Consider the following 26,024-nt stretch of genomic DNA (forward strand, 5'->3'; position numbering starts at 1 on the left):
TTCGAAAACTTTTGCTAACAACTTCTGTTAACTGCGAAATACATTGCTCGATTGCTGCGCAGAGACTTAAAACTTTCAATTCGCTTGCTACACAAACTCAACCTCTCTGTGGCGTTATCAGCGGAGATAATGTCTCCGGCAGGCGCATATGTCGGCACCAACTTCCAAGTCAGCAGACGGCTCATCGACGATTTGTATCTCTCAATGATGGCATTAACTAAAACTTTTACGATACACTTGTTTTCGGCTTAAATTGTGAAACTTAAAAAACTGGTTTGTGAGAAAGTAATTTGTGCTTATCTATGTCGCTCATTGTATTGTGAATTATAAAGTATGGTGGCTGAATCTTTATTTCTGATGATGTATAACGACTTGTATATGCCTTGCTAAAGACTATGCAAAATTTTTGTCTCTCATTGTAGAATTAACGTGGTTTTGTGGACGGAAGCTAATGTAGAATTCTTCTAATATAATATGTGTCTGCGGACTATCGTGGTATGAAATAAAATAATTCTGCGTTTAAATTATAATTTATTGGGTGCAATTTAATATACTTCTATATAAAATTTATTACTATGATTATAATTATCATATATGTATATATATATATATAAAGTATATATATATATATGTATAAAGTAAATTAAATATTAAGCCAAAATCACAAGAGGTGTACGTCGCGTATGAGTGATATGAGACCCAACATATTTTCTTATTACCTTTTGTGTGGTCTTATATGTAAATATTAATATGATGTTAATAAAATATATTTATATCTTCGTAGCAATTGAAACGTTGCTCATTTAAACTCAAATTTATTCCAATATATCCCAATAAATATCCCTAATTACTCGCATAACGCCAATATCTGTCCATCTCAGTCTCCAACAAATATTTAATATGTTTGAAAGTCATATAGAAGTTGAGAGCAATGTCACAAGCAACTCTTTGTAAACACTTACCCACATAAAAACACATACGTTTAGCAAATACACGTATATACCAATATTTATCAGCACATCGAAAAGACATAATATATGTGTCTGCCTTGTGTGTCATCCTTGCACATTTGTCCAGTTGAGCGACTACGCTCAGTCTGTTAGATCTACATATATTATACGCAGTGCTTTTCGCGTTATTTTATTTTGACTTCTTTCAACTCGTTTCTCTTTACTTTATTTTTGTTTTCACATCTTACTTCCTTTATTTACTTGCCCCGGTTTATTCAGCTAATTTTGTCAAGCAACTGAGCGCACATACACAAATCGTGCTCAAATAAGCGAAGAACGTGCAGTGCTTTAACAAGTTGACTGATTGATGTGTCAATACCACGAAGGTAGGTGCATCGTGTATATTGGTATATATACAAAATGTAATTTTGTAGCCAAGTAGACTCATATGTGTGTCTGTATAAGACTGGTGGAAGTCAGCGTGTTCTCTTTTAATAGAAATAAAATAAAACGTGGACAATCAGCGTAAAGAGATGAAAGTACGAGTAAATAAAGACATAAATAATGGAGGGACATACCACTTAAATAAATAGCTTTTGAACTTTAATGGCTGAATTAATAATATGAATTAATAAACTAGGATAAGAAAATTATATTTAAATAATTTATTTTAATGACCTAACCCCACTTTTGGTGTTTATTGCCCCTTGGGAAGGTGTTTATTGCCCCTCGGGGTTACTGTAATAACGCATAGCTTAAAGCTTTATTTGGTCGCGTTATTAAAGAACCTGCTTTCAATAATGACCATTTTTACAGTTTATAATTGTAAACACATACAAATATCTAACTAAACTACAAGTGTCTTAAACACCCCATTGATAATATTTGATAAACTTGAGTTAAGGCCTGTATATGAATTATCTATTATTTTGTTTCTTGAGTCTCAATTTTTCTTGAGATCCACTGATAGATTTTAATAAACTCGAGTTTAGGCTGGAAAAAGTAAATGTATAGTTAAAATTGACGAAAAAAACAGAAAACTGGTCATGTTAAAGATAAATTATAATTCTAGAAAATATAATTTTTTATATATTTGAATGAAATTCAGCGGTTTTCTGTGAACTTCATACTTATAACTCCTTCTTCGAAAGTGAAAATAAGTGGATTTTATGTTTGTATACGACTTTCAAACACTTTTCTGATATTTTTTTATCCTTTTTGTCTTAATAATCTGATATATGTATATAAATAATTTTTATGCCCTTAACAGGGTATACTAAGTTTGCCACGAAGTTTATAACAACCAGAAGGAAACGACGGAGATCCTATAATGTATACAATTATATATAAATGATAAGCGTTGTGAGATAAGCCGATATATCCATGTTTATCTATCCATGTGTCTGTATATGCGAGACGTAGTAACGCAATTTTTGCGATATCTGAGATTTTGCAGCTGTCCAAAAAAGTTCATATCGGAACACTATAGAATATACGCTATCATACAAACTGGTCGATAAAAATAAAGTTCTACTAGGGAAACTTTTTTATTTGACAAATTATTTTCAAGCAACTTGACTCAGATTACTGTCCAAAGCAAACCTATATTGTTCAATCATATTATTCAGAGCACACCACAGTAACATAAAGCTGCTTTGATCACCTATCAAAACCAAAAAAATTGTTAACTTCAACTGCACTAAAGCTTTTATATCCTTAACAGGTGCATTACCTATAGCACAAAAGATATATATTATATAATATGCTACGCCTTGCGTAAAAGGGTATAATATGCTATGAGTAATGCACCTGTGAAGGATATAAAAACCTCAGTGCAGCCGCAGTTAACGCTTTTTCTTATTTTTATTAGTTTTTAAATTTCATAAAAATATATTTTTTTTAAATTTATGATTTTTTATTTTTCCACAGCTTTTCCGAAATGGCGGATAATATTTATTATGCAATTAAAGGCAATGTAATAACACAACTGTGATTTAAATGCGCTGACAATGTAACTATACGCTTGTGGAAAGCAGAGTAAAACTCAAATACCACAAAACTCAGTGCGTGCGGTTTATAAACATATATATACATACATATATTCATCTGTATATTTGTAGACATCTCGGCGGATTTAAACACAGCTAAGCATCTCTGTATATATACATATATATAATCGTATATACTCGTAGTATATGTATGGCTGCATTTACATAAATGTGTTTGATATCAAACGCATACTTAGCTTCACGCATACATACATACGAACGCCGCCATGTGGCAAGAAGCGCATTGCATGCCGCATTTGACTACTCAATCTATGCTTCGCAGCGTTTGCATTGGGGAATTTCGCACAATGATATTTGCTGGCCGGTTCTGTTTGCATTTAATACTGTCTCCAGTGAATCCAACTACATATGTATGTATGTACAACACATACGTATGTACAACAATGATAGCCAACTCATTTCAATAATTCATGGTCGCTGCATCGCTCGGTTAAACTTTACTATGTGTATTTAAGTGTAAGTTGCCTTTTAGCCCCCACTGTAACTCATGTGTGTTGGCTAATATGTTTTCACTGCAAATCTCGCTGTTGCTTTATGTTTCGGCCTTTCACTGTTAACTTGCTGGTTGTCTTAATTATGATGCATTATTGTGATTTATTTATGACCACGTAATGGTGCCATTTTACAAATACACTACAGTTCACACATATACATGTGTGTGAGTGATTATATACAAATATATTATAGCTCTTGGTATTCGACATATCGACTAACCGTATTAACCGCATAGGGCATTATTCGTATAATAATATTCGGTTTGCACTATCCGGAGCGTCGTAAGTTGTCGACTATTCGAATAGTAAGCATTCATTGAAAACATCAAAATAAAACAAAAAGGCAAATATGAAATACTGCTTGAATTTCAAACAATTTTCATTTATTCAAACGCTCGCAGCAGAGCATTATTTTCGAATAGTACTATTCGGTTAGTATTCGTACAAACGGTTACAAACCGGATATTCGAATAATCGGTTTTCGGGTTATTCGAATAATTTCAACAGCCCTAAAATATATATATGTCCATAGTAAGTGATATTTTATATACATGTAGATTTGAAAATACATCACTTGTCGGCACCCAACTATTGTACTTGCGGTTACACGTTTCGTGCATTAAAGAGGTGTTCAAATAAAGGATTTACGATCCACATATAAATCCATTAACTTTTTAAATGTGTTATTTAGGTTATATGTGAAAGTTGTTTTACTTTTTTTCATTAAAAAAATTTATCAAAATTAAAAAAATATGTATAAGTATAAAATACAGCTTTTTTTTAGTATTTTAATTTAATTTTAATTATTTTATTAAAATTTCGAACCGTTCTACAAAAATAACAGGCCTTTATATTTGCATATTTTTTTCGGAATTTTGTAATTTTTTTATTTAAAATCTTACTGAAATCAATCGCTAATGTATGTCTAAACTACATTTTTCCTTCGATATAAATTTTTTTAGAGCATTTTACTCACATTTTATTCGTATATGTCCATTTAGTTATATGCATGCAAAATTTTTTTTTCTGTTAATATTGTTTCAAAAATATAATTAAAATTTTTACATAGTTTTATAGTTGGCTAGTTACAGCAGCTGTTGTGTTTTTTGTTTTTGCAGTCGAAACAGGATCACAAATTTATGTAAAATAACGAAAAAAAATCAAAGATTGCAAATAGGCAATAATACAAGATACATTATATAAAAATAAGGTAAAAAATAAATAAAGAAAGCCGAAAAAATATAAATGCAAATATCTAGCACATGTCACCATAAATATGGTATTCCACAATGTGTATAATATATTTATGTGTCTTGGTTTCACATTTGCATTTTAGTAAAAATCGAGTTCAAGTTATTTTGATAGAGTTTCATAGTAAAGCAGCTCCACAACACGCAAAATCTACACGAGACAATATATTGCAGTCAAAAAGAAAAAAAGTAGTTGCAAATCATATTTAAATGAAAAGATTTTCCCATCACTATTGAATACCGCTAACTTCGGCAAAGTTATAATGTGAAAATTTGGGATGCAAACGAAAACGAAAATCCTTCCTATCTTGGGCTATTTGATTTATGAATTAATTTTTAAGCTCTGCGCTGGCAACGTCCAAGTTTTCTACAAACGAGATATTGAGTAAAGCAAATGAAAGTTGAAGCAGAAGTTTGGTTACTGTATGCATCTAGCGAATACGTGTGTTGCAGCAGTGCTGAGTTTAAAGATAAAGTGTGCGTTGAAGCAAAAATTTCTTTTTGTTTTTGAAGAGACTATGAATAATGATGACTATGTATACATACTTCTTTTAAATATAACCGCAAGCTTTAAAAATTAAAAATAAACAAGAAAAAATGTAAATTTCGGCTGGGCAAAGCTATTATAACCTTCACAGGTACATATTTTATATATATGCTATAATAGTCTGAGATAAACAATATGTTTGAAGATTGTAGCGAAACATACAGGCATACGGACATGGCTAATTCCACTCAGCTTGTCACGTTGATCATTTATATACATATGTATACTTTATAAAGTCTTGAACGTTTTAATTTGGGTGTCACAAAATCGTGGAAAATGTGTATTAAGTTCCCATTCCGGGTATAAAAGGCCACATTCCGTTATCACTACATATCTTTCATAATTTTATTAATACAACATCTGGTTTTAATATCGAGCAATTTTTCGATTTACTTCCACTTAAATATTCTATTGTACATTTTTCTTAATTTGCTATCATAAATCAAAAATTGTGACTTTCATCTACAAATATTGACAAGCTGACATATGTACACATATCTAGATATATTTTATAGACATTTATTTGCGTAAGTTTTTATAAATAGGTTACCTTTTGGGGAATAAGTTTAGTGAATTGTTTATGAGTAAGCAATTGACCTTTCGATGCTTAGCTTCGACTCTTATTAGTAACACTGCATGAGTGCTATAAAAGTATATAGTATATGCACAACTATCGCCTGTTTGCACGTATGAATTTTATGTCTAAACGTTTCAAACTAATGGCGCCCATAAATCAGTTGGCACATACCATACACAAACTCGGCTAAAAGTTGAACAAGATTACATAGGTACTTGCTCAAACAAAGTAAAATACAGACGCCAAAAGCTACAGGCTAAAGGAATAGATAAGGGAAATTGTAGAAAAGCAAGCATGTCCTGTAGGAATTATAATGACACAATTCAATGGGTCAATATTTCTTTCCATCAACTGTTTAATTAATTTTTAATTCGTTCTATAGCGGTCATGCTATATTCGAATGATTTTCTATTCCCTAAACGTCGTCGAGATGTGTTTCCTTTTTAGGGACTATTTTGAAAGCAGATCGTTGTTATTTCAGCGTAATGCTTCAGAGTTAAGCGATTCATGGTTAAAATTTGACGAACGAAGGTTTTCGAAACATATATCAACAAAACAGTGCTCAGTGACTATTAAAGCGATTCAATGTTGAGATTGCAAGACTGAAAAGAGTTGGAAATATTGCAAACCATTTTAACTATGGATACTTTTGAATCTATGAAGCACACTTTTTCGAATTGTTGGTCATATTAGATTAGTAAAATTTCTACGATACATATATTGCTTGTATTTTAATCGATGTGTTGTAACCACATTAGGTGCGTGACTTTGCTAAATGTTCAACTTTATCGTACAATGTGCTTAATTATAGGCAACACTTTGTCATTCCGGATTTTGTTGCTTGCATTTAGGAGAATTTTACAAAAATTAAAAGAGTACGGTAGTTTCCTGCTACAGCGTAACTTTGCTGCAATAAAAATCTATCTAAAAAACCAAATTTTGCCATTATGTGTCATCCATACGAATACATTTTCCCAGAAGCCCTTAGAAAGCATATAAATACGTACTTTTCAGCGCATACAATCACGCCGTTAAACGCAGGTGCTCCATTTTTGAAATGTAAGCGAGAATTAAGGGATCGGCGAGGGTCACACATGTTCGCACACACATTGTTTTTTCTGTATATGCGTGCTTACACGCATTCCTTACCTATATGTACATTAGGGTGGAGGGGGAATTTTTTTTTTTTATTTGCTTAGCTTGAGCAATTTGTAGATTATAAAAAAATAAAATTTTTTTATTATCTAGAGGACACTCATTTTTAAAGTAAATTTTGAGTTTTTGGTTTAAACTCTTCATATTTTTATAAAAATTACCAAATTTGAAAGCTTTTGACTCAAAATTTATTTTAACGCTTAAGCAAAGCATGTTGTAGTTTAAGACTTTTTTTTAAAACTCCAATAATGACCACAACATTTTTTTTTAAGCTGATAACTTTTAATTGGCCAGAAAGAGGACTCTCCACAGCTTCTAGAACATATATCAAAATTTTTTTACGAAATAAAAATTTTAACCCGAAATTTTACTTTAAAAGTGAGCTGGTGAGATTTTAAAATTTTTTTTCCAAATTTTTTTTTTATAATCTACAAATTTGACCCTCAGGCTAAGCAAAAACAACTTTTTTCGCTCCACCCTAATATACATTTATATATGGTATATCAATGTACGCGTTTTTCGGATTTATGGTTGTTATTTTCAACTTTTATTGTTTTCGTTCGCTTTTGTTTCATACTTTTCATTGTGTGTTTTCCGGGCCTTCATGGCGCAAAATGCATTTTATGGGCAAATGTCATGTTGGAAAAACATATTGGCACACAATTTGATATTATTTTAGCAGCGTATAAAACAGCTCCAGTTACACAGTGGATATTGAATTATTGTTATAGAGGTGCAGCACAACGGCGGCGAATTGTGTGTCAATTGTATTTCGGCGTTTTTTTGACTAACCAAAATCTGATGCCTAACTGGCAGCTGCCATTCACAATTGAAAATAATTTGAAAATAGATTTCTCCATCTATGGAATGCTTTTGATGAAAACAATACTTTTTATACATTAGATATTCAATACATATACAATACGTTTATTATAAATCACCATCAAATATAAATACCAAATTTACTTAAATTATTACATAATTTTCCTTAATTTTTTCTTTACAGAAATAAACCCCAAGCAGCCGTTCTTTAAATACTGTAATAATTTCATCTCAATTTAATTTCTCTATTTAAATTCAATCACGATGCTCAATTTAATGCTCAATTTAATATTTAAACTTTAAGCATTACCTACACTGTAATCCCACTTCGCTTCCCGCAAATCCTTTTCAATGATACTTGCGCTTTCTAAAAGACACCTTTCAGGTGTGGAAAAGTGATTCACTTGTTTTTAAGTGTTTTTCCAAATGTGCTGTAATAGATTTGTATTTGTATTTATTTTGGATTAAATCCGCCTTATACCACTTAAGGCAATCGGCAACCAGTTAAATGCAGTATTTCAGATTTATTGTCATATATATAGGCACTTATATAGGATTATATAACTACAAAATAACTTAAATAGAAGAAAATTCTACAGAAATTGCCGGAATTACTGAAATTACCATATCAAAATAAAATGCGTCAGTGGGCGTGTGAAATGACTTTTCTAGTCAGTGAGGGTAGCCAAATAAAGTCAGCGATATCAAGAAAATGTATTTCTATTTCACCCGAATGTGTGTGAGTTACTTTAAATAGCTTTTGTCAGCGTGTGAACTATAACACCTGGCAGCTGTGTGTTATGTGCTGAAAGAGGCTATTTTTGCTTGAAAAGTGTAAAGCTAAACGCTGCGTATACGCAACATTTGAATCCAATATATTATTCCAGCATTTCTTGTTAAATTTGGGGAAGGAACTACTCAGCGCGAATGTAATTTAGCATATTGACAATATTTGTTATATGTAAATAAAGACAAATAATCGTTGAGCAATAAAAAGAGAGTATTGAAAATAAATTTGTGCAAATAAAATGTAAAAATAGAAGTAGTACTTCAAGTGGCAGAGGCAAAAGTAAATAAAAACAAACAAGAATCTTCACTACATGACTCTCCAACTATTATACGCCATAGCTTACTCTACTATTGGCTGGTTGGCGTCAACCAGCTGCGCGTGACACATTAAAATATATATGTAAGCGTCACATTGTCTAGACGCTTGGCGCCAATGCGGGTGGCTGTCGATGCTGCATATGCGCGTGTTCCTCTACATTTATTGCTTTGCTGCCATTTCAAGTTTTTGATGCCACAGTCGTTACGATAAAAGCAAATAAAAAGATAGCTGGATATATACCAGGCGTACATATACATAAATATATATTATACGTGGTTATCTTTGAATTCAAATATGTGGAAGAGTTGAAGAGCTCACTGAAGTTGTCGGTTCTGTGTGTCGGAATGCACATGCATATAAAGATATTTGTATAATTTTGAACGAGCAGCAATAATGTTTGTCTCATTTCTTTATTTCCTTTTCATGTTTGTGCTGCTACTTATTTGCTTGTAGCTAAGACTAGATAATTTTTAATTCCATTCTGCATTTTGTGCAATCATTTATTCAGATATATTTTTATATATAGTACCCTACATTACGTTAGTCTTATCTTTGCACCAGGAAATATTTTAACCCAAAATAAATAAAAAATATTTACTGATTTATACATTTTTATAGAAGTTATATTTTATTTAAAGATTGGCACGGATTTTATAATGTATTCAAACCTGATTAATATTTTTTAGTTTAATACACTTTATTGACTTTACAAAATTGTTTGGAAGTACCTTCGATATATGACTTATAAAATCGCCAAAGGGTAGGCAGCTATACATTCCAAAATGTACTACTAATATTTTGACAAATTGTTAGTGTCTACATTTAGGGTAACGACCAGAATTTATTCGTTTGTAGTAAGTGTTATTTGGTTAAATATTTTGGTGTGTGATAATATAACCTCATATTTATATTTGTAATTTCAATATTATAAATAATTACAATAATAATTTATTTTAATTCATTGTTTTAGGTTTCGTTGGTATTCTAATTCAATATTAAATTTTCACTAATTTTCCTTAGTTTTAAAAGAGTCTACGCAATATTTCTTAATTTTTTATTTAAATGCTGCAATTAATAATCCGACTTTTCGGCTGTTTAATGCAAAAGTTTGACTGTCTTTTTGCCAATTTTATTAATTTCGAGATTCAACAACAATGCATATTATTGATTGAGTGCATCCCCTACCAACTAGCGAACGAAAAATTCTTTATTTTTCTATTACTCACATATTTACGTGATTTTTTATACCTACAGATTTTAAAATTTAATTTTTCTCTTTCGAGTTTTCTTGTTTACTCAAATATTTTTTCTTATTTTTCTCTAACTGAACGTGCTCCTTAGCGCATAAAATTGCACACAATGCCATAAAGTTGGCTATTCAGTCGGCAAATGATTGTCAGTTAAGCGAGTTTCGCACAAATCCCTTGTGACATGTTCTTATCCGTTCCATCTCGTCCCCTAAGTCCTGCTTTAACTCGCACACTAATACAGTTGAATAGTTGATTTATTGATTTTACATTAAAAGTAACTTGAACTTTCTCTTGAAATATGCAGAAGTATTATTTGGGGATTGTGGAGCAGAAATAGCACAGAATAGCGTCTCATGCAAATGTGAGTGATTTTGAAGAAAATTTAAGGAAAGTATATGAGGAAGTATTTTGAAAAAAAACAAGTAGATAAAATTTCTGCCGAAAATAATATGTGATGTGTTTTTGAAGCTATTTGACAGTGAAAATTCTTTTTCTAGAAAAGTTTCTAAAGGCGAATGTTGTTAAATAAATAGTCTAAAGTAATTTTGAATGACTTTACTATATTACAGCATAATTTTACAATTAATAAATATACTTTGATAGTAACTTCCAATACTTACTGTACTCTTTCTCGTTTTTGTTTTCTTGCAGAACTCATCACCGACAGCACTTCTCATCGTGTGAACGCAACGAGCATCTTCCGTAAGAATATTGTTTAGAAATATCCACCAATTTAACAGCAGCAACAACAACTACAATATTAGTTGCAGCAACAAAGTAGTAGTACATCATTGGAAGTAGATAAAGAGTAGCAATTTTTAGGTAAATAAATTAAGACAGCAACAATAACAGGCGCCTACTAGGAACTACCACAGGTATCTACAAAAGAAGCAAAAGTTGAGAGGAACCAAAACAGGCAGTGAATTAGAGGGAAAAAAGCAAAATGGCAGCATTCATAGCGAAACAAATGGTTGGCAACCAGCTAAGCGCCGTTAAAGGTAAGCTGAAATTAAAATTGTATTTAGTTTTGAGAATAATTGAGTGCGTTAGAGTTTAGATGAGTAAGTGGTGTAAAACTTGTGAAATTATGGAGTCAAATTTTATTAGAGTACCAGATGCTCCAATTGTTTGTAAAGAAGAGAAAAAAATTTAAGTAGTTTTAAATTTGAGTTAAGTCTTTAAGTAATTTTGATTTTTAGGTAATTTTTGCTTGTATAATATTATGGATACTAATAAGCGCAAAATAACCTTACCTTATTTACCATACTTGTATATATATTGTTAGCCAGCCTTACAGGCTTACTTCAAAACAAAGGTCAATGAATTGATATTTTAAGAGTCTTTACACTTCATCTTTTGGTTCAAAAGGAAGGTATCCTATTCATAATTTTAAAGATAAGCGTGGAAGCAGAGAAAAGGCTTTATTTGTCACTCGAGGGAAGGCGACCGCAACGCCATCTCTCTGGTCAACATTTCAACTAAATTAATTTTTTTCACCAGCTAGTATAGAATTTTGACCCAAGTCATAAGGTTGAATTTTACAAATTATTCGAACTCAATTGCACACAGCAGATAAATTTTGGAAAATCATACTACTATTCAGAACTAATTTAATGTTAGAAAATTAGTAAGATTTAGATTTTATAGTGACTCCAACACCATCTCGTTGGGTTATGTGTTTAAGCTTTCAAGAATGATATAAGACTACAGAATTAAGCCACGAAAAAAAAAGAATATATAATTTTTCCTTAGACATGTCCATTGTTTGCTATTAAGCCAATACCTTAACTCATCTAACTATGAGACTGCATTTAATGAAATATAACAGCATGTAGCCTTTCCGTACTCAAATAATTAAATTTCCTGCATATGGACAGACATAATTAAAACACCTCACCCCTAGAGCTGGTTATTTACACAAGGCATATGAAGCGTTTAAGGTTAAAGGCATACAATTGGCCACTTAGAAACCGCTTCGAGTAATCACTCATTATAGAACACTGTCTACCATGCTTTGACGCAATTGCCGCCTACACGACAAACCTACGGTATTCAGGCAACAACAAAAACAAATAGCTTCAAAAAAGCCAGACAAAATCGGTCAAACAACAAAACGTTCGCTGTCAACTCGGAGCAAAGCAATAGAAGCCCCTTCGCTGCAGATCCTGTCGAGTGTATCATGCAATTCGAGTGGACCCTTAAAATTCAAAAGCAAATGACAAGCGCAGAGTTTAGAGCTTAGCACCCACCGACCGAACAATCGAAAGACCGACCGACCCACTGACGGCTTGTCTGCTGACATTGTCGATGTAGAGGCGGAACGTTGGATTTGATAATAAGCGTAACGCCTGAAAATTAGAAAAACGAGTGGTGGTCTAAGATACCAAGTGAGGTGTGTGTATGTGGATAGCTGTTTTGGGCAACATAATTACGGAACTTTGAAACAGCCACAATGACAATGATGACAGTAACCTACAACAACGACCTCAATTGAATTAAGTGCTCGACTGACCTTGGGTGCTGTGCTTGAGTGGATGCATATTACTTTATGCACGTTGTGCAAAAGCTGGTTCAACAGCTGACTCGTTTGTACGGCACACATGGCACTTAACTGTAAGTGTTACTTGAAATCGCTGTATAAAACAGTGTGTGCCGCTGTATTTGAGGTACTCAGTTCATTTTACCGTACTGTTATTGGTAGCAGCAATGGAGGCGCGAAAATAACAACAACGAAATTTTTGTATGCTCAGATAAAAGAGATAAAACACAGAGGCACTTGAAGTGCACGAACACGTTCATTAGGATGTGCACAAAAGCGAAATCCTGTTTCTTATTGATCATTCGATTTCTTTTTATACTAAGTCAAAGTTTTATTTGAAAAACTAAGATTGCCGTAAGGCTCATAAATCTTTTGGAATAAGATAAAGATTTGTCATTTTCAAATTATTGTAAAAAATGTTGGTGGCTTCTTTTTCATTCAGCTTAAAAGTAGGCTACAATTATTTTTAAAACTTCGCTAATTTTAAAAGAAAACAATTTTTATCTGCAATAATTTTTACCATAATGATCATATCTTACTAAATTTAGGTAAGTTTTTTATTCCGCACGTCCTTGCTCACCTTTGTAGCTTTAAATTTCGAAAAAGTACATTATTATCACATCTTTGTTCACAAAATTTTGTTAATCTCTTTTTTCACGTTATAAGTAGGCAATATTTTTTTTTCAAAAGCAATCACCTCACCCTTAAAGTGGGTGACGTTTATTTTGAAAAAAAAACTCATTTACCCTAGTGTTTATATAAATTTCAAATGTATAACCCATCTACTCAATAGAAATAAATTTTTATAATTCCTTATCCGAAAAGTTAGTAGACTAATTCATTTTAAAATATTCATTCACCCTAATGTTTACCGATTTTCCTGTTTGTTTTCTCCCTGATTTTCCTAACCAACATTTGTGTTCGTAGAAACATGAGAAAAACTATAATTAACATCAGTCCATCGCCATAGCAAAGATACCGGCACATGCCTTGCTATGAGGAAGTAATGAAACACCTTGCTCGTGCTTCGTTATGCACAGTTATGTGCGATGCTAGTGCCGCAGGCCAATCAACACAAGTGTCTTCTACGGCGCCGTATTCTCATATTGAATTATTAATGCGACCGCAAGCTCGCAGAAAGTGGCTACATAAGTGTGTGTGTATATATGTATAGGCATTTCTAATATACCAAACAACCAAACATATAGGTATGATTGCATGCGTGGGTGTGTTGCCGGCGCTGTTTTTCATATATTTGCTTAAGAAAAGTGTCCTATAAAACATTAATGTAAATTCGAGTCAATTAAAGTGATTTGCTTCGCTTGAAATTAATTTTAATTGAGAAGAGAATACTATAGTATGGCGACAAAGTAGCAAGTTGGGGGTTTCTATTTAGGGAAAATAGTTAAGTTTTACCTAAAATAGCTTTGGGGTACATTTAAATCAAATAGTATAAACACTGAAGTTAATATTGAGAGATTCTATATAGAGAGGATACAAGTTAGGTTGGTATGTAATTAAAATATTATTATATATGAAATAAAAAAATATATATTTATTTAAAGCTTGTTATGAGATTTTTAATTTTATTCATTTTGCCAAATGACCAATGTAAAACCACATAATTCGATTTAAAAATGTTTAGATAAAAAAATAAAAAAGAAATTTTTCCTATTATTTGATATATACGTATTATATTTAACTAATATTATTATATTTAAAAATTAAATCCTTTTTTTTTGGTCAAAAATGTTTCATTTATTTTTATCTCTCAGCAATGTGACCCACATATAAACCAGTTAATAATTCAAACATACCATACATAAATAAAGCTTTAACTTAATTGCCACGAAATCTGCAAAAACGGCAGACTGTGTGAAAAATTTGGTTGCAGGACAGCTGACAGTTCATTTAAGAAATGAAACTATCGATTTTGGAGCGTTGCCAATTTGGCAGCCGGCCAACTGCCAATAGAGTACACACACACACACCCCATAGCGAGATAGCACTTACACACGCCTTTTTAAATGGTTTTATATACAAAGACTCACATAACTGTATTTGTGTATACACACAAGAGCTTATTTGTGTATGAATATAGCAAATGAGTGACCATATACTAAGGCATTAAAAAAATAACAAAAGCGAAATCAACAAAAATTGCCAAAAATATGCGACAGATAATGAAATTGCAGAGAGACAACAACTGGAAAATATGCAGTTCGAGAAATTTCAATTGTGTGTTTGAGAGTGTTTGCATAATTCTTTGCATTGGTCCATACATAGCCTGCCATTTTTCTTTTGTGTATACATATATACTCAAACAACAAAATTTTTTTGGATATGCATACAGGTTGGTTGCAAAGTTTCTGCTCTCATCAAGAAATAGCACTTCTAGCTCCAAATTTTTTTCTCAAATTGGTGCATCTGTCGTGAGAACATATGCAAAGTTACCAGGCATTCTGTCAATTAATTCCTTATTTTCAAGCTGCAGATAACATGTTGAAATATTTTTTGATTATGGTAAAAATTTAATATCGCGCAGTGATTAGATTCTTTATTTTGAAGGGCTTAGAAGGAAAGGAAATTTAAGAACTTTTATAAGAAGTGTTTAAGGAGTCCTCACCTTCAAAACACACCGTTGAATTTTAGGCTGGTGAATCTAAACGTGGTCGTATCAAAAACAGTATTTTTTCACATCGTGCGCGGAAACTTTTCAATCAATCTGTATATGCTCTCATAATAAAAGCTGTGGTTTTTTTGTTTGCTGTTTATTCGCTATTTTATGCAATTTTTCCAACAGAAGCCATAAATCTTTATAATAAAATGTAATAAATTTGGGAATAAATAGACAAGAAAAAAATTAACATGATTTTATTTTATTTTTTTTGACTCAATGTATATAAATATTTTTGTTCATATACCAAAATTTTAAATTAAAAAGTTACGTACATGTTAATAAATCTACACATAGTTATCTTTAATTCGAGCAGTACGTACTTCGCTTGTACTAATTCCATTATCAAATGTTATATTATATATATATATATATATATATATATTATAAAAAGAGACAATCGGCTGAAAATTTATTTATAATTTAATTGAGACACTTTTAACATTTTTTTCGTAAATTTAATTCTTCTCTGTTCCCTACTCAAACGTATTTTTTAGCCAAATTTCCTGCCGGGTTTTGCTCTGGGCTGGCGAAATATTTTTGTGTAGACATTTTCGTTGCGTAAGCGAACAAGTAGCATTTTCGCAAAAATAAAGTGCAAGCAAATGTTTTATTGTTAACAAACGCACATAACCAAGCCCCACCACAAACAGTGTACAGTGGGTTAAATGCAATGATATTCGTGTTTTCAAAATTTATTATAAATTACTTCCAACATAGAATATGTAAAAATTATTCGCAAAAATAAAAAGCAGAAACGTTAACTTCGTTTTCATCGATTCTATAATACTCTTCACAAATTGAAAAGATTTCATACAAGTTCTTGCTTTTGATCAGTCTGCTCGTATGGCGGTTATACGCTTTTCGTGAGACTTGTTAATAACAGTTACTCGTTTGTTACTGTAAACTGGATGTATAAGAACCTCTCAACCAAGCTTCCGGAGTTTCTGGTGAATCATTATCGAAATATCTGACCTGACGTTGCTCTGATCAAACACAACCTATCTCCTATGGGAAAGAGCTTGCCGCTGATAGACGTTGGCAGAACAACAATACTGAGTCAAGCAATTGCAAAACTGTCTGAGCATTTTTTAAGTACTACTACTTTTATCTATCTTTTAGCTATATGGCGAAACCCAATCGTATTTTATAGTTTTAAATTTTTGCTATTTCACACACCAACTCTAGAGCACTGTGCGATGCACAACAATGACGATGGATTGCCGTACATTGAAAATAAATATACCGCTAACATAAAAGCGAATAGCGAATAATGCAATGTTAACGTATTAGTGTTTAAGTGCCTCGTCAAATGCAGAAACAAACACACACATATATACATATGGTACATTTGCAGCAAATGGCGCAAGAAAGCGTTTTTGTTGCAAATTCAGTGTCTGACTTTTTTTTGCATTTCTAAAAGGCACTTCCCAATGCCGGCTGCATTTTATCGTAAGGATATTGTAAGTGCCCATCATCTATTGTTCTGCAAGAGCGATAATGGCACAGCGCGAATTTCGAAATACGAGCGGCAAATAGCAAGGCAAGTGAATCGCAATGAGGGCAGTAAAAATTTATTGATTTCCTAAATACGTTCAACGTTTAAGGTTCTGCAATTCAGCTTTTATACTATAACGATGCGAAAGGCATTAAGCAAGCTCGAAGCACGCCCCGTCAAATGCAATTGTGTGCGAAATTCACTTCAATATTTATTGTGCATTTCTATGCGCATATTTATATATATTTTCATAGGAATAAATAGATGTGAGAAATATATTTTCATCCGGTTGTGTGTGTGTGTGAATGTCGTTGGCAAAAGCTTTTACTGCAATTCGGTGGATCTATTGCGAAGCAAGTGGCTAAACTGAGAACTAACATACATATAAAGCTACCCAAGGTTTTGGTAAGATAGTAAAAAAATTGGCGATACAAATGCCAGCAAATGGTAAAGAATAAATTTAAATAACTGTGTTGAAAAGAGTTGCAGTAAATTACCCAGGTTGCAGTTGTGTACATAAAATGTATAGTAAGGGTGGCAAAATGCTCAGATATATATTTTTTTGAACCCCAAGAAATTAAACATATTAACAACAGTATATGCCTTTGCACTTTAGAAACTATAATGGTTTTCATCCTTCCGAAAAAAAGCATTTAGAGTTAATTAATTGCATATTCCCCATGTAGCTTAGTCGATCACAAATTTTACCAATAATAATAACCCGTTACTAAACAAATCCAAAGAGTTCTTCTAATTAGTTTGACACGCATTTTGCAATTTTCTATTTTAGATAGGTGGCAACTCTTTTAAAAAGTGTTGTCATCTTTAGGCTTTTTCAACCTCTTTAGTTACACATATAGTAGTATTCCTTTATCTTATACATTTTGTTGACTTTAAATAACGAACAGGTGGCAACCCTTCTGAAAAGTAATTTAGACAGGAATATTTCTTAAAATTTTTAAGTTTAATTTTTAATAACATAACTTGTTTTTCTACAACTCAATTGAATAAAACATTTAAAACTCCTCAAAATACAATTTGTTAATTATTTAATTTTTTTTTTTAGTTTTATTAAAATTCAACACTGCAAAGCAAACATTCTCAAAAGTATTTTTAACGCTTAGCCATTGAACCTATATTAATTTGGTACCCATATTTCTTACTGGTCTAACACATTTTCCATTTAAAGTTTTCATGAATATGGTAACCTATTTAAAATATTTTTTCGACAGAAATTTTCTGAACAGTAAATTTATTTTATCAATTTAATTTTTAACTCTAAACAGGTGGCAACCTTCTTAAACTATTTTTTATGAACAGTTCATTTAAAGCGCTTTTTTACATTCATTTTTAAAAATGTAATTTACTCGGTCGATTAGAATATAATTTAAACACAGGTGGCAACCCACTCAAACCAATTTTTAATTGCTAATCTTGGTGCACATATTGTTTAACAGTCACATTGTAATAAATTGTTTGTTTCTAAATTATATTGCAGAAAATTTGAAACAGCTGGCAACCCTGCTGAAAAGATTTTTTAATAAAAGCTCTCTCTAAACTCCCTTTCGTAATTGTGGTTGATACTGTTACTCAAAGCCTTTCACTTCCAATTAATTCACAAAAGTAGTTAATAAGTTATTCATTTTATGGTAAATTATAAATATTTATATTTTTTGAAGAGAAATAGATACAGATATACTACCCACATGGTCTTTCCTTTCAACGTCTCAATAATTTACTTTGTCACAAATTAAACTTTTCACACATTTTTATTTGCTTTTAATTTTTCTTGACAATATTTAGTTTCATTGCCAGTTTACTTTTCTTGTTGTTATTGTCGCCACTCCAAGCCAAATAACTGATGACGATTTTCCACTTCCTCAGCACAAACATTAATGCACTGTAACTTGTTGCAGTGCCGCACCACTCTAAACCGAAAGGATTATTTAAAGCCTTCAGCAGACTAACACCCATACATACATGAGAGCCACGCATTCACACTCCCATTGTAGCAATCGGCAACGCCACTCCTATTCTTTCCACACCCACTATGCTTATCGGCATTGTGTGCTATCCATTCTTCTCGTTACTTGCATTTCACTTCCAATTTAAAATGTTCGCCTTATTTGTGCGCACAAGCAATTTCTCTTCTCATTGTTCAATCGTTCGGAAAATGCATTGATTGGATTAAAAATTGTAGTCGTATTGTTGAAAGCTATGCATTTTATCAGTTGCGTAACACTCACGCATTTAGTTAGTGCTCATCTATTTACTTATACCACATATGTACATATATTCGACATACTTCAGTTGCAGGCAAGTGCTTGTGCTATGCGAAAATATTTGTTATATAAACTCAGCTTGTTCGAGTAACTTAAAAACTTGTGCCATGCACACGCACATACATATTGACTTTAAAATAAGAACTTTCAAAACTATCGATTTCATATACATGCTTTGTATAAGCAACTACTTGATATGTGTGATCAGGACAAGTCATATGCTCAGGGTTGATAAAAAAAAGTGAGGCTACGTTCTTTTGAAAATTTACTGTGGTCCAGCAATAGTTTTTGCTTGCCTTATATAACATTATGGCGAGCAAAGATATAAATATATCTATATATAAACATTCAATAGCCTCCGAAGACTGACCAAATTGAGGGATCGATAATTGCTTCATCTAAAAGATATTTTTATAAAGAAGAAGTAAAGAATACTTCATAGCCTACGAGAGCCAATGTAAAAAGTCTTAATTCATATCTATGAATGACTAATATCTCTTGACTCCACAAGGAAGGATTATATTTCACTTTAAATTTTTTTTTTACTATCTTGAGGCGGCCCACTTTCAAAGTAAATTTCGAGTTCTTTTGTCCAAAAAAAATTGATGAAAACATGATTTTTGATCTACAATTTTTACTATCAGGCTAAGCAAAAAAATTTTTTCGCTCCACCCTAATATATTATATATATATTAGAATGAATCGAAGAATGGGGAGTGTAAGATGGAGTCGGGAGCTCTCCAACAACTCTAGCTACCAAATCACTAAAGTGCCTTTCCTTGTCATCAAGCTAGTAGTAGTTGTACTGCTCCCAAATGCAGCTTACTTTCGAAAGGTGTGGATTTACTCATGCATACTTGTATTACAGGAGTGCTTAACTGCTCTATAATAGCGGCAGGCTACTTTATTATCCGTCTTATTTAGGTGGCCGATCAAAGCACCGAAAACTGCGCAACCGATGAGCCGGGTGGTCACTTGGCACATGCTTTTTGTCGTAGTTGTGTGGAGAAAGGGCAGTTGGCATCATTTAGGCACTTGCTTCTCTACTACTCCGAAGTTGCCCGTCTGTGATTGATATGTTTCGATAGACACACCTTCGGCGAACTTCGCGAACTGCCAGGGGTTGAACTGCCTTAACATAACCATAAGGAAGCTCACAACTATACAAGTGAAATCTTGCGGTAACTTTGCTACGAGGATCAACCCTACGACCTAACCTAAACTAGTTTACAAATTTGTACGATTTTTGGGTATTTAGATATCCACCTTCCAAAAAGGGGTTCCTTTTTAAAAGCTGTTATGTTGTTCTCAACTTATAACCTACCAACCGATTTATGCCTAGAAGCAATTCAACTACTACTATTGGATGTATCATTGACTTCCAAACTTAGCCTTAAACTAACAAATTTAATACTCGTTTGACCTATGAACTATCCAGTCAACCATTTGTAAGAATTAAAAGTATTATTTTCTGAATGAGATACTAATGAGATCACAAATAAGTTTTTAAGAAGTTAAAAATTATCAATAGTAGACTCTCACATTCTTTTAATTCAAATTTGTTCTTAAACTTATAAGAGAAATATATCTGATGAGTAGTGCTTTTGGTATCAGAAACAATGCCTGCGTCATACTCATGTCTTTCTTGAGTTCATCATAGTATATTGCCTTTATTTTCCCACAAATATGGGAAAACTATTATTTTTTCCAATAATACACTGTAAGTGGTTCATAAAACAGGGACACCACTAAATTCATTTTTCTGACATGTTACTAAATTATTACTTCTAATATACTTGTATTACTAATATTTCTAGAAAGGCCTAATAAAGAGCTCACATTGCAAGGTATGCCAACGTCTAAGCACTAAATCAAAACTGTTAGCACTAATGGAGAGGATATTAGCACATATTTCAGAACAATATCCGAGCTCCTTGCTTACCATACATACATACTTACACAGAAGCCCTCTATATTTTTTCAAGCAGAACTGCAGTGGGTGCATGACGCCTCTTGTTACATATCCTCTGGTTATTTATGTTCTAAGCCAAGTAACAGACTGCATATACTAACATACTTAAAAATATATATTTCATACTTACCTACATCTAGTATAATGTTTTCTCAAGTACACAAAATGTAAATATATAGTGGATTAAGTAAGTGTTCTTCACAAGCTAGACAACGTCTAAACAACAACCTTGAAATGCAGCTGTCCTTCAGAAATTTAGTATTTTTTAGACTCGCCATTGTTTTTAAAGCAAAGCGCCTACAGACGCTCGCCGCCTGCCTGCTGGCCTTGGTGAAATTGAAATGCCATCCTTGTGGCCCTGCAATTTCCGCACTTCCTCCGTTACCTCCTTAGCAAAACCAGCCTCGATGGTTGCTAGCCTTTCGCAAGCCCAGAAGCGTTGTTTTCTGTTTTGACTGCGTGGGTATGATGAATCCTTGCCTGACTCGCTGACCTGCAGCCGAGCATCTACTAGTTATGTGCTCGCTCGGCTGGCTTGATTTGGCTTGCTTGGTTGTCCGTCCGTCTGAATTATTACACGCGCTGTTTTCGCTATTTTCCTGCTTGGCTGACAATAATGGCGGCGCTCATCGCCAACGCCGCTCATTTGCCACTTGAGGCGTTCTGCTGCTGCCACTTATCGGAAGCAGAAATTTCTGCATGAACGCACCAAAAAGTGCTTCTTAAATCATTATTTCAACTAGAAAATATTGCACTCAATTTTGTACGCTTCGATGGCGCTGAGTTGAGTGCAACTCGCTGCTGCCACTTCACTTGCCGCTGCGTACGACTTCCGCTAGTTGAGGAATGCGCTTGTGTTGTGCGTTTATTTATATATATTTTTTATAGCTTTTTGTATTCTTTGTTGCTTTGCTCTTTTTTCTCTTTGCTGGCATCTTTGCTGCCTTTGTCGGCAATTTTATGAATTCTTTGTATGAGTTATTGAATAAGAAGTTTGCTAATGTGATGCCAAGGGGTTTACTAAATATATATCTGAATATTGGTGCCTGCAATTTATTGCCAGTTGCATTTCTCCTTTTTTCTCACTATATAAAGTAGCTGATCAGCCATTCTTTCCAGCATTCCCGCTAGTGAAAACTGCTAATTTCCTTAAGTGCTTCAGCACTTCCTCCACTGCATACTTCTTATAAATATGAATATGCAAATATGTCTGTAATAGCCGTTATTAGTCCTAATGGCTTAGTAGTAAATTGCAACCCATCGCTAAAGTTCGAGTGACACTTTCATCAAAAAATATGGCTGCTATGACATAATTATCATAGTAATTGCACACTGAGTGTGAAAGTCTTAATAGCTTTACTCCGGTTGCTCTATTGATTTCTCGCTATGAAAAATGTTTAAGTGCTTAAATACACTTAACGCGAAATTAGCAGCAAGTGCATTAGCTCAATACAGCACTTGGTAATTATTAAAATTATTAGCCGCCATTGATTCGTATAGCAGAGTAGAGTCAGATCAATAAACTCACAACATGTGATAGAATTAACAAAGTCAAATACATATGTACTCGCATAAGGTATAACCTATTGTCGATATGAATTATACAAGTTGGTTGTTCGATTCGCTACATGGAAAGTCTTGGAGAATCGAAGAAAGCTATTATTAGACAAAACAAATACTCGGAATTTATGCAGAACAATTTTTAGTTTGTTGAAAACATTACTTTCTGCCGTTGATACAAAATTAATGCTTAACTTGAGGTTTAAACAATTCCTTTTTAGTCCAAGGTGTCTAATACCAGTTTGAAAATGAACAGGCTTTCTTTACCTTTGCAATATCGAGCAAAAGTTTGGAACTACTACGCTTGAAACCATTAAAAATTACGACTAGCTTAGATACAGTTAACAATTGACTCATATTTAAGGAGTTTATCTCATGAACTCGTATAAAATTGTTATAAAAAAAAATTTGCCAAAAACCTTGCATGACACCACAGCAAGATGAGAGTTTGGAATGCCCAATTAAACCCTTTGTTATAAAAAATATTTATAATATTTTGCTAGTGTAATATTATTAGCAAGAGGCATTTACGGAACTGTGATCTAAATTTAATTGTAGACGCTAAAGTAATTGGTGAACTAGATGATGTCTTTGGTTCAGTATGACGTCATTTGTCTACTTGTTCGTCAGCTTTTGCCACTTCTTAACTAAGAAAATTGTTTGGTGCTTTTGGAAGTGAATTTATGTGTCTACTTCATAGTTCGAAACATTAGTAGGAATACTAGCGATGATGCTGCTTTTTATTTTGTGTTCTAAATAATTATACAGGTAGGATATATGTCATTACAGGCTCTGAGTTTGTACAGAAATCTAAATCCATACAAATTATATTTTAAAAGATAATTCTGAATTTTAGTTTATACAGATTTTGTTATTTTCCATATATTTTGTGATTCAATGTTTTCCTCATTAAATCGAATCAGTTTTCTATAAAATAAATGGTTATTGAAGCTCTGCTTTGAAAGACGGCAAGTAAAATATATTCTCATCTCATACCATCCCCAGTTTTAAGGTCCTGTCTTCATGCTGGCAGATTTTTGTTGCCAAATTTTATGGTTGTGCTTTCAAGGTTATACCTAGTTGCCCCTACATACCTCAGCTTCTAATAGGTTGTAGTTTTATATTAGTTTTTAGATATCGATCTGAAATTGTATACACGACCTTTTCTCTCAAATAATAATTTCTCTCATTTGTCGGAACCGCCGATATTGTACCACTATAGCATATTTCTGCCATACAAGAATTCATATTTAGATATTCTTATACACTTTTTGTCTATAAAAAATGAAACTGTGTATTATAGCTTCAGTGCGGCTAAAATTAAAGTGTTTTCTTGTTTGAACTACTTTTTCTTTTGTCCACTTATGTAAACCATACTTTTGCAAGCTTCCCGAAAAATATATAAGGCTAAAATTATTGTTCTAACATGTATCATGGTACTCCATAGTAATATAGTGACGAGTTAAGAACCCGCTAATGTTGAGAGACAGAGACTTGCAAAGCAATTGGTGTGAATTATATTACACTAAACTTCTCAACTGGTTACTAACTTAACTTAGTTCTTTTTGACAAGAGTTATTACAAGTTTGCACTCTCCATTTAAAGTTTACCAATAGTTTTTCCTCCGAAGTAAAGCTATCAATGTCAATTAACTACATAAGTTTCCGATATATGTATATGTAAGCACTTCTATAAAACAATCTATAAGTATACGCTTTGTTTCATTCATATCGCACGCTGCACCTGCGCTAATTTACGCCGAAGCAGCGTTCAAATATGCCTAGAACATATGTGCATATCTTCATATTTCATAACCATAATGATTAATCAACTAAGTGCACGAGTAGTGGATAAATGAGGGCGCCGCGCGGAAAGCCAATATTTTGGTGCAAGTTCGGCTAACTGCTAATGACATGCTATCAATTTTGGTATTAAGTCAAATAAGCGAGAAAATTTATTATCGCGGCAGTGCACGCGCACATCCACACAAACAGAGAGGCATGCACACATCTTTGTCATTGCCAGCGCCTAAATGCTGCTTCTGTCATTTGCGCCTCGTCCCTAAGCCATTAACTTGAATCGTGGAGGGGGAAATGGAGGCAGCGCGCTGCTGCTGCTGTACAAATTTTAGTTGCTATTGAAATTATTTAGGCTGTGGGTTATAGACATACATATATACTGCCTGTCAGTTATATTATTGGAATTGCCGAAATAATGCAGCCTTGATCGGAGTGGATTAAAAAAGTTTGGCCGCCGCAACGCTTCGAACAGCTAAATGAAAATTATCCATGTATTTTAGGCAAACCGCGCTTACAGTGTAGTGCCATACTTCATTGTAGCCACTGCGCGTGCTTTGCTGTCGCGTCCTGTCATTTGCATGTGGGCGCTTACTGTCCTTGCTGTCGGCTCTTCCTCTTGACTGGGCTTGGCATGGCAAAAGGTTAGCGCTGAAAGTTTAGAGCGCCGAATTTTTGCTTATTAATTTTTATTTTCTCTTTTTTTTTTTGATTTTGTGGATTTACGTTATTGACGTTTTACTGAATTTTCATGCTTGTGGGTGTGCGTGGTGTGGATTTTGCTGACTTCGCGTTTTTAATAAAACTTTTCACATTTTGCGCGAAGATAAGCTGCAAATTTTTGACACTGTGAAAGTTCGCTATGCATTTTCAATTTTCCCCAAAATTTTGGATTTTCCGTATTTTATGTTGTTGTTGTTTGCATTTTTGTTGTCAGAGACAGTCTTTTGTACTAGTTGAATGTATCGTGGATGGGGTGACAGCCGATTTGGTAATTTCTTTTATGGCATACACCAAAGCGCAAATGGTGGTTTAAGGCTTCATACAGCATTTTTCTAAGTAATATATCTATTGTATATATAATATTTTTGAGTGCATTTCCAGCTGTAAGTGCTGTATAAGCGATTACTTTTCCATTTCAGTTAGTTTGAAGTGGTTATTATCGCGCGAATTCCACAACAATAACATGCAATGCCATTCGTGCTAAGCGTTTGTTATTTTAACTATCCTTTTAATTTAATTTCTCTCGGAGTCACATAAAAAGTTCATATTATCATAGCCAGTATGCTGATTTTATCATTTTACTGCGCCGAGAATTGCAAATATGTGCAAAAGTTTCGTCCTTTGCCGCCCCCTTAAATCTATATAACACACACTCATATTGTCCTTCAACTTTTTTCGGTCTAATAGAATTTTCAGTGTTGCCGTTTTACGCCTTCTTCACGCCATAAACGCTGTCATCCTCGACTAATGTCATC

At 33.0% G+C, this 26,024-nt stretch overlaps 1 protein-coding gene across 12 annotated transcripts in view; it reads left to right on the top strand.

Annotated features, from left to right (window-relative positions):
- The window catches only part of cpx (synaptic transmission protein complexin), a 316,297-nt gene that overhangs the window by 115,767 nt on the left and 174,506 nt on the right, over positions 1-26,024 (top strand). For 9 of the 12 annotated variants that reach the window (XM_036368035.2, XM_036368033.2, XM_070105632.1 and 6 more), the window contains one exon: positions 10,874-11,220. In XM_036368035.2, the coding sequence (XP_036223928.1) occupies positions 11,166-11,220 (55 nt within the window). In that variant the 5' untranslated portion in view covers positions 10,874-11,165. Of the gene's footprint in view, positions 1-475; positions 496-8,048; positions 8,082-10,873; positions 11,221-26,024 lie in introns of those variants that run through there. The other 3 variants (XM_036368038.2, XM_070105626.1, XM_036368045.2) reach the window with 3 other exon arrangements.

The sequence above is a fragment of the Bactrocera oleae genome, chromosome 2, assembly GCF_042242935.1.
Source record: "Bactrocera oleae isolate idBacOlea1 chromosome 2, idBacOlea1, whole genome shotgun sequence".
In the NCBI taxonomy this organism is placed as follows: domain Eukaryota; kingdom Metazoa; phylum Arthropoda; class Insecta; order Diptera; family Tephritidae; genus Bactrocera; species Bactrocera oleae.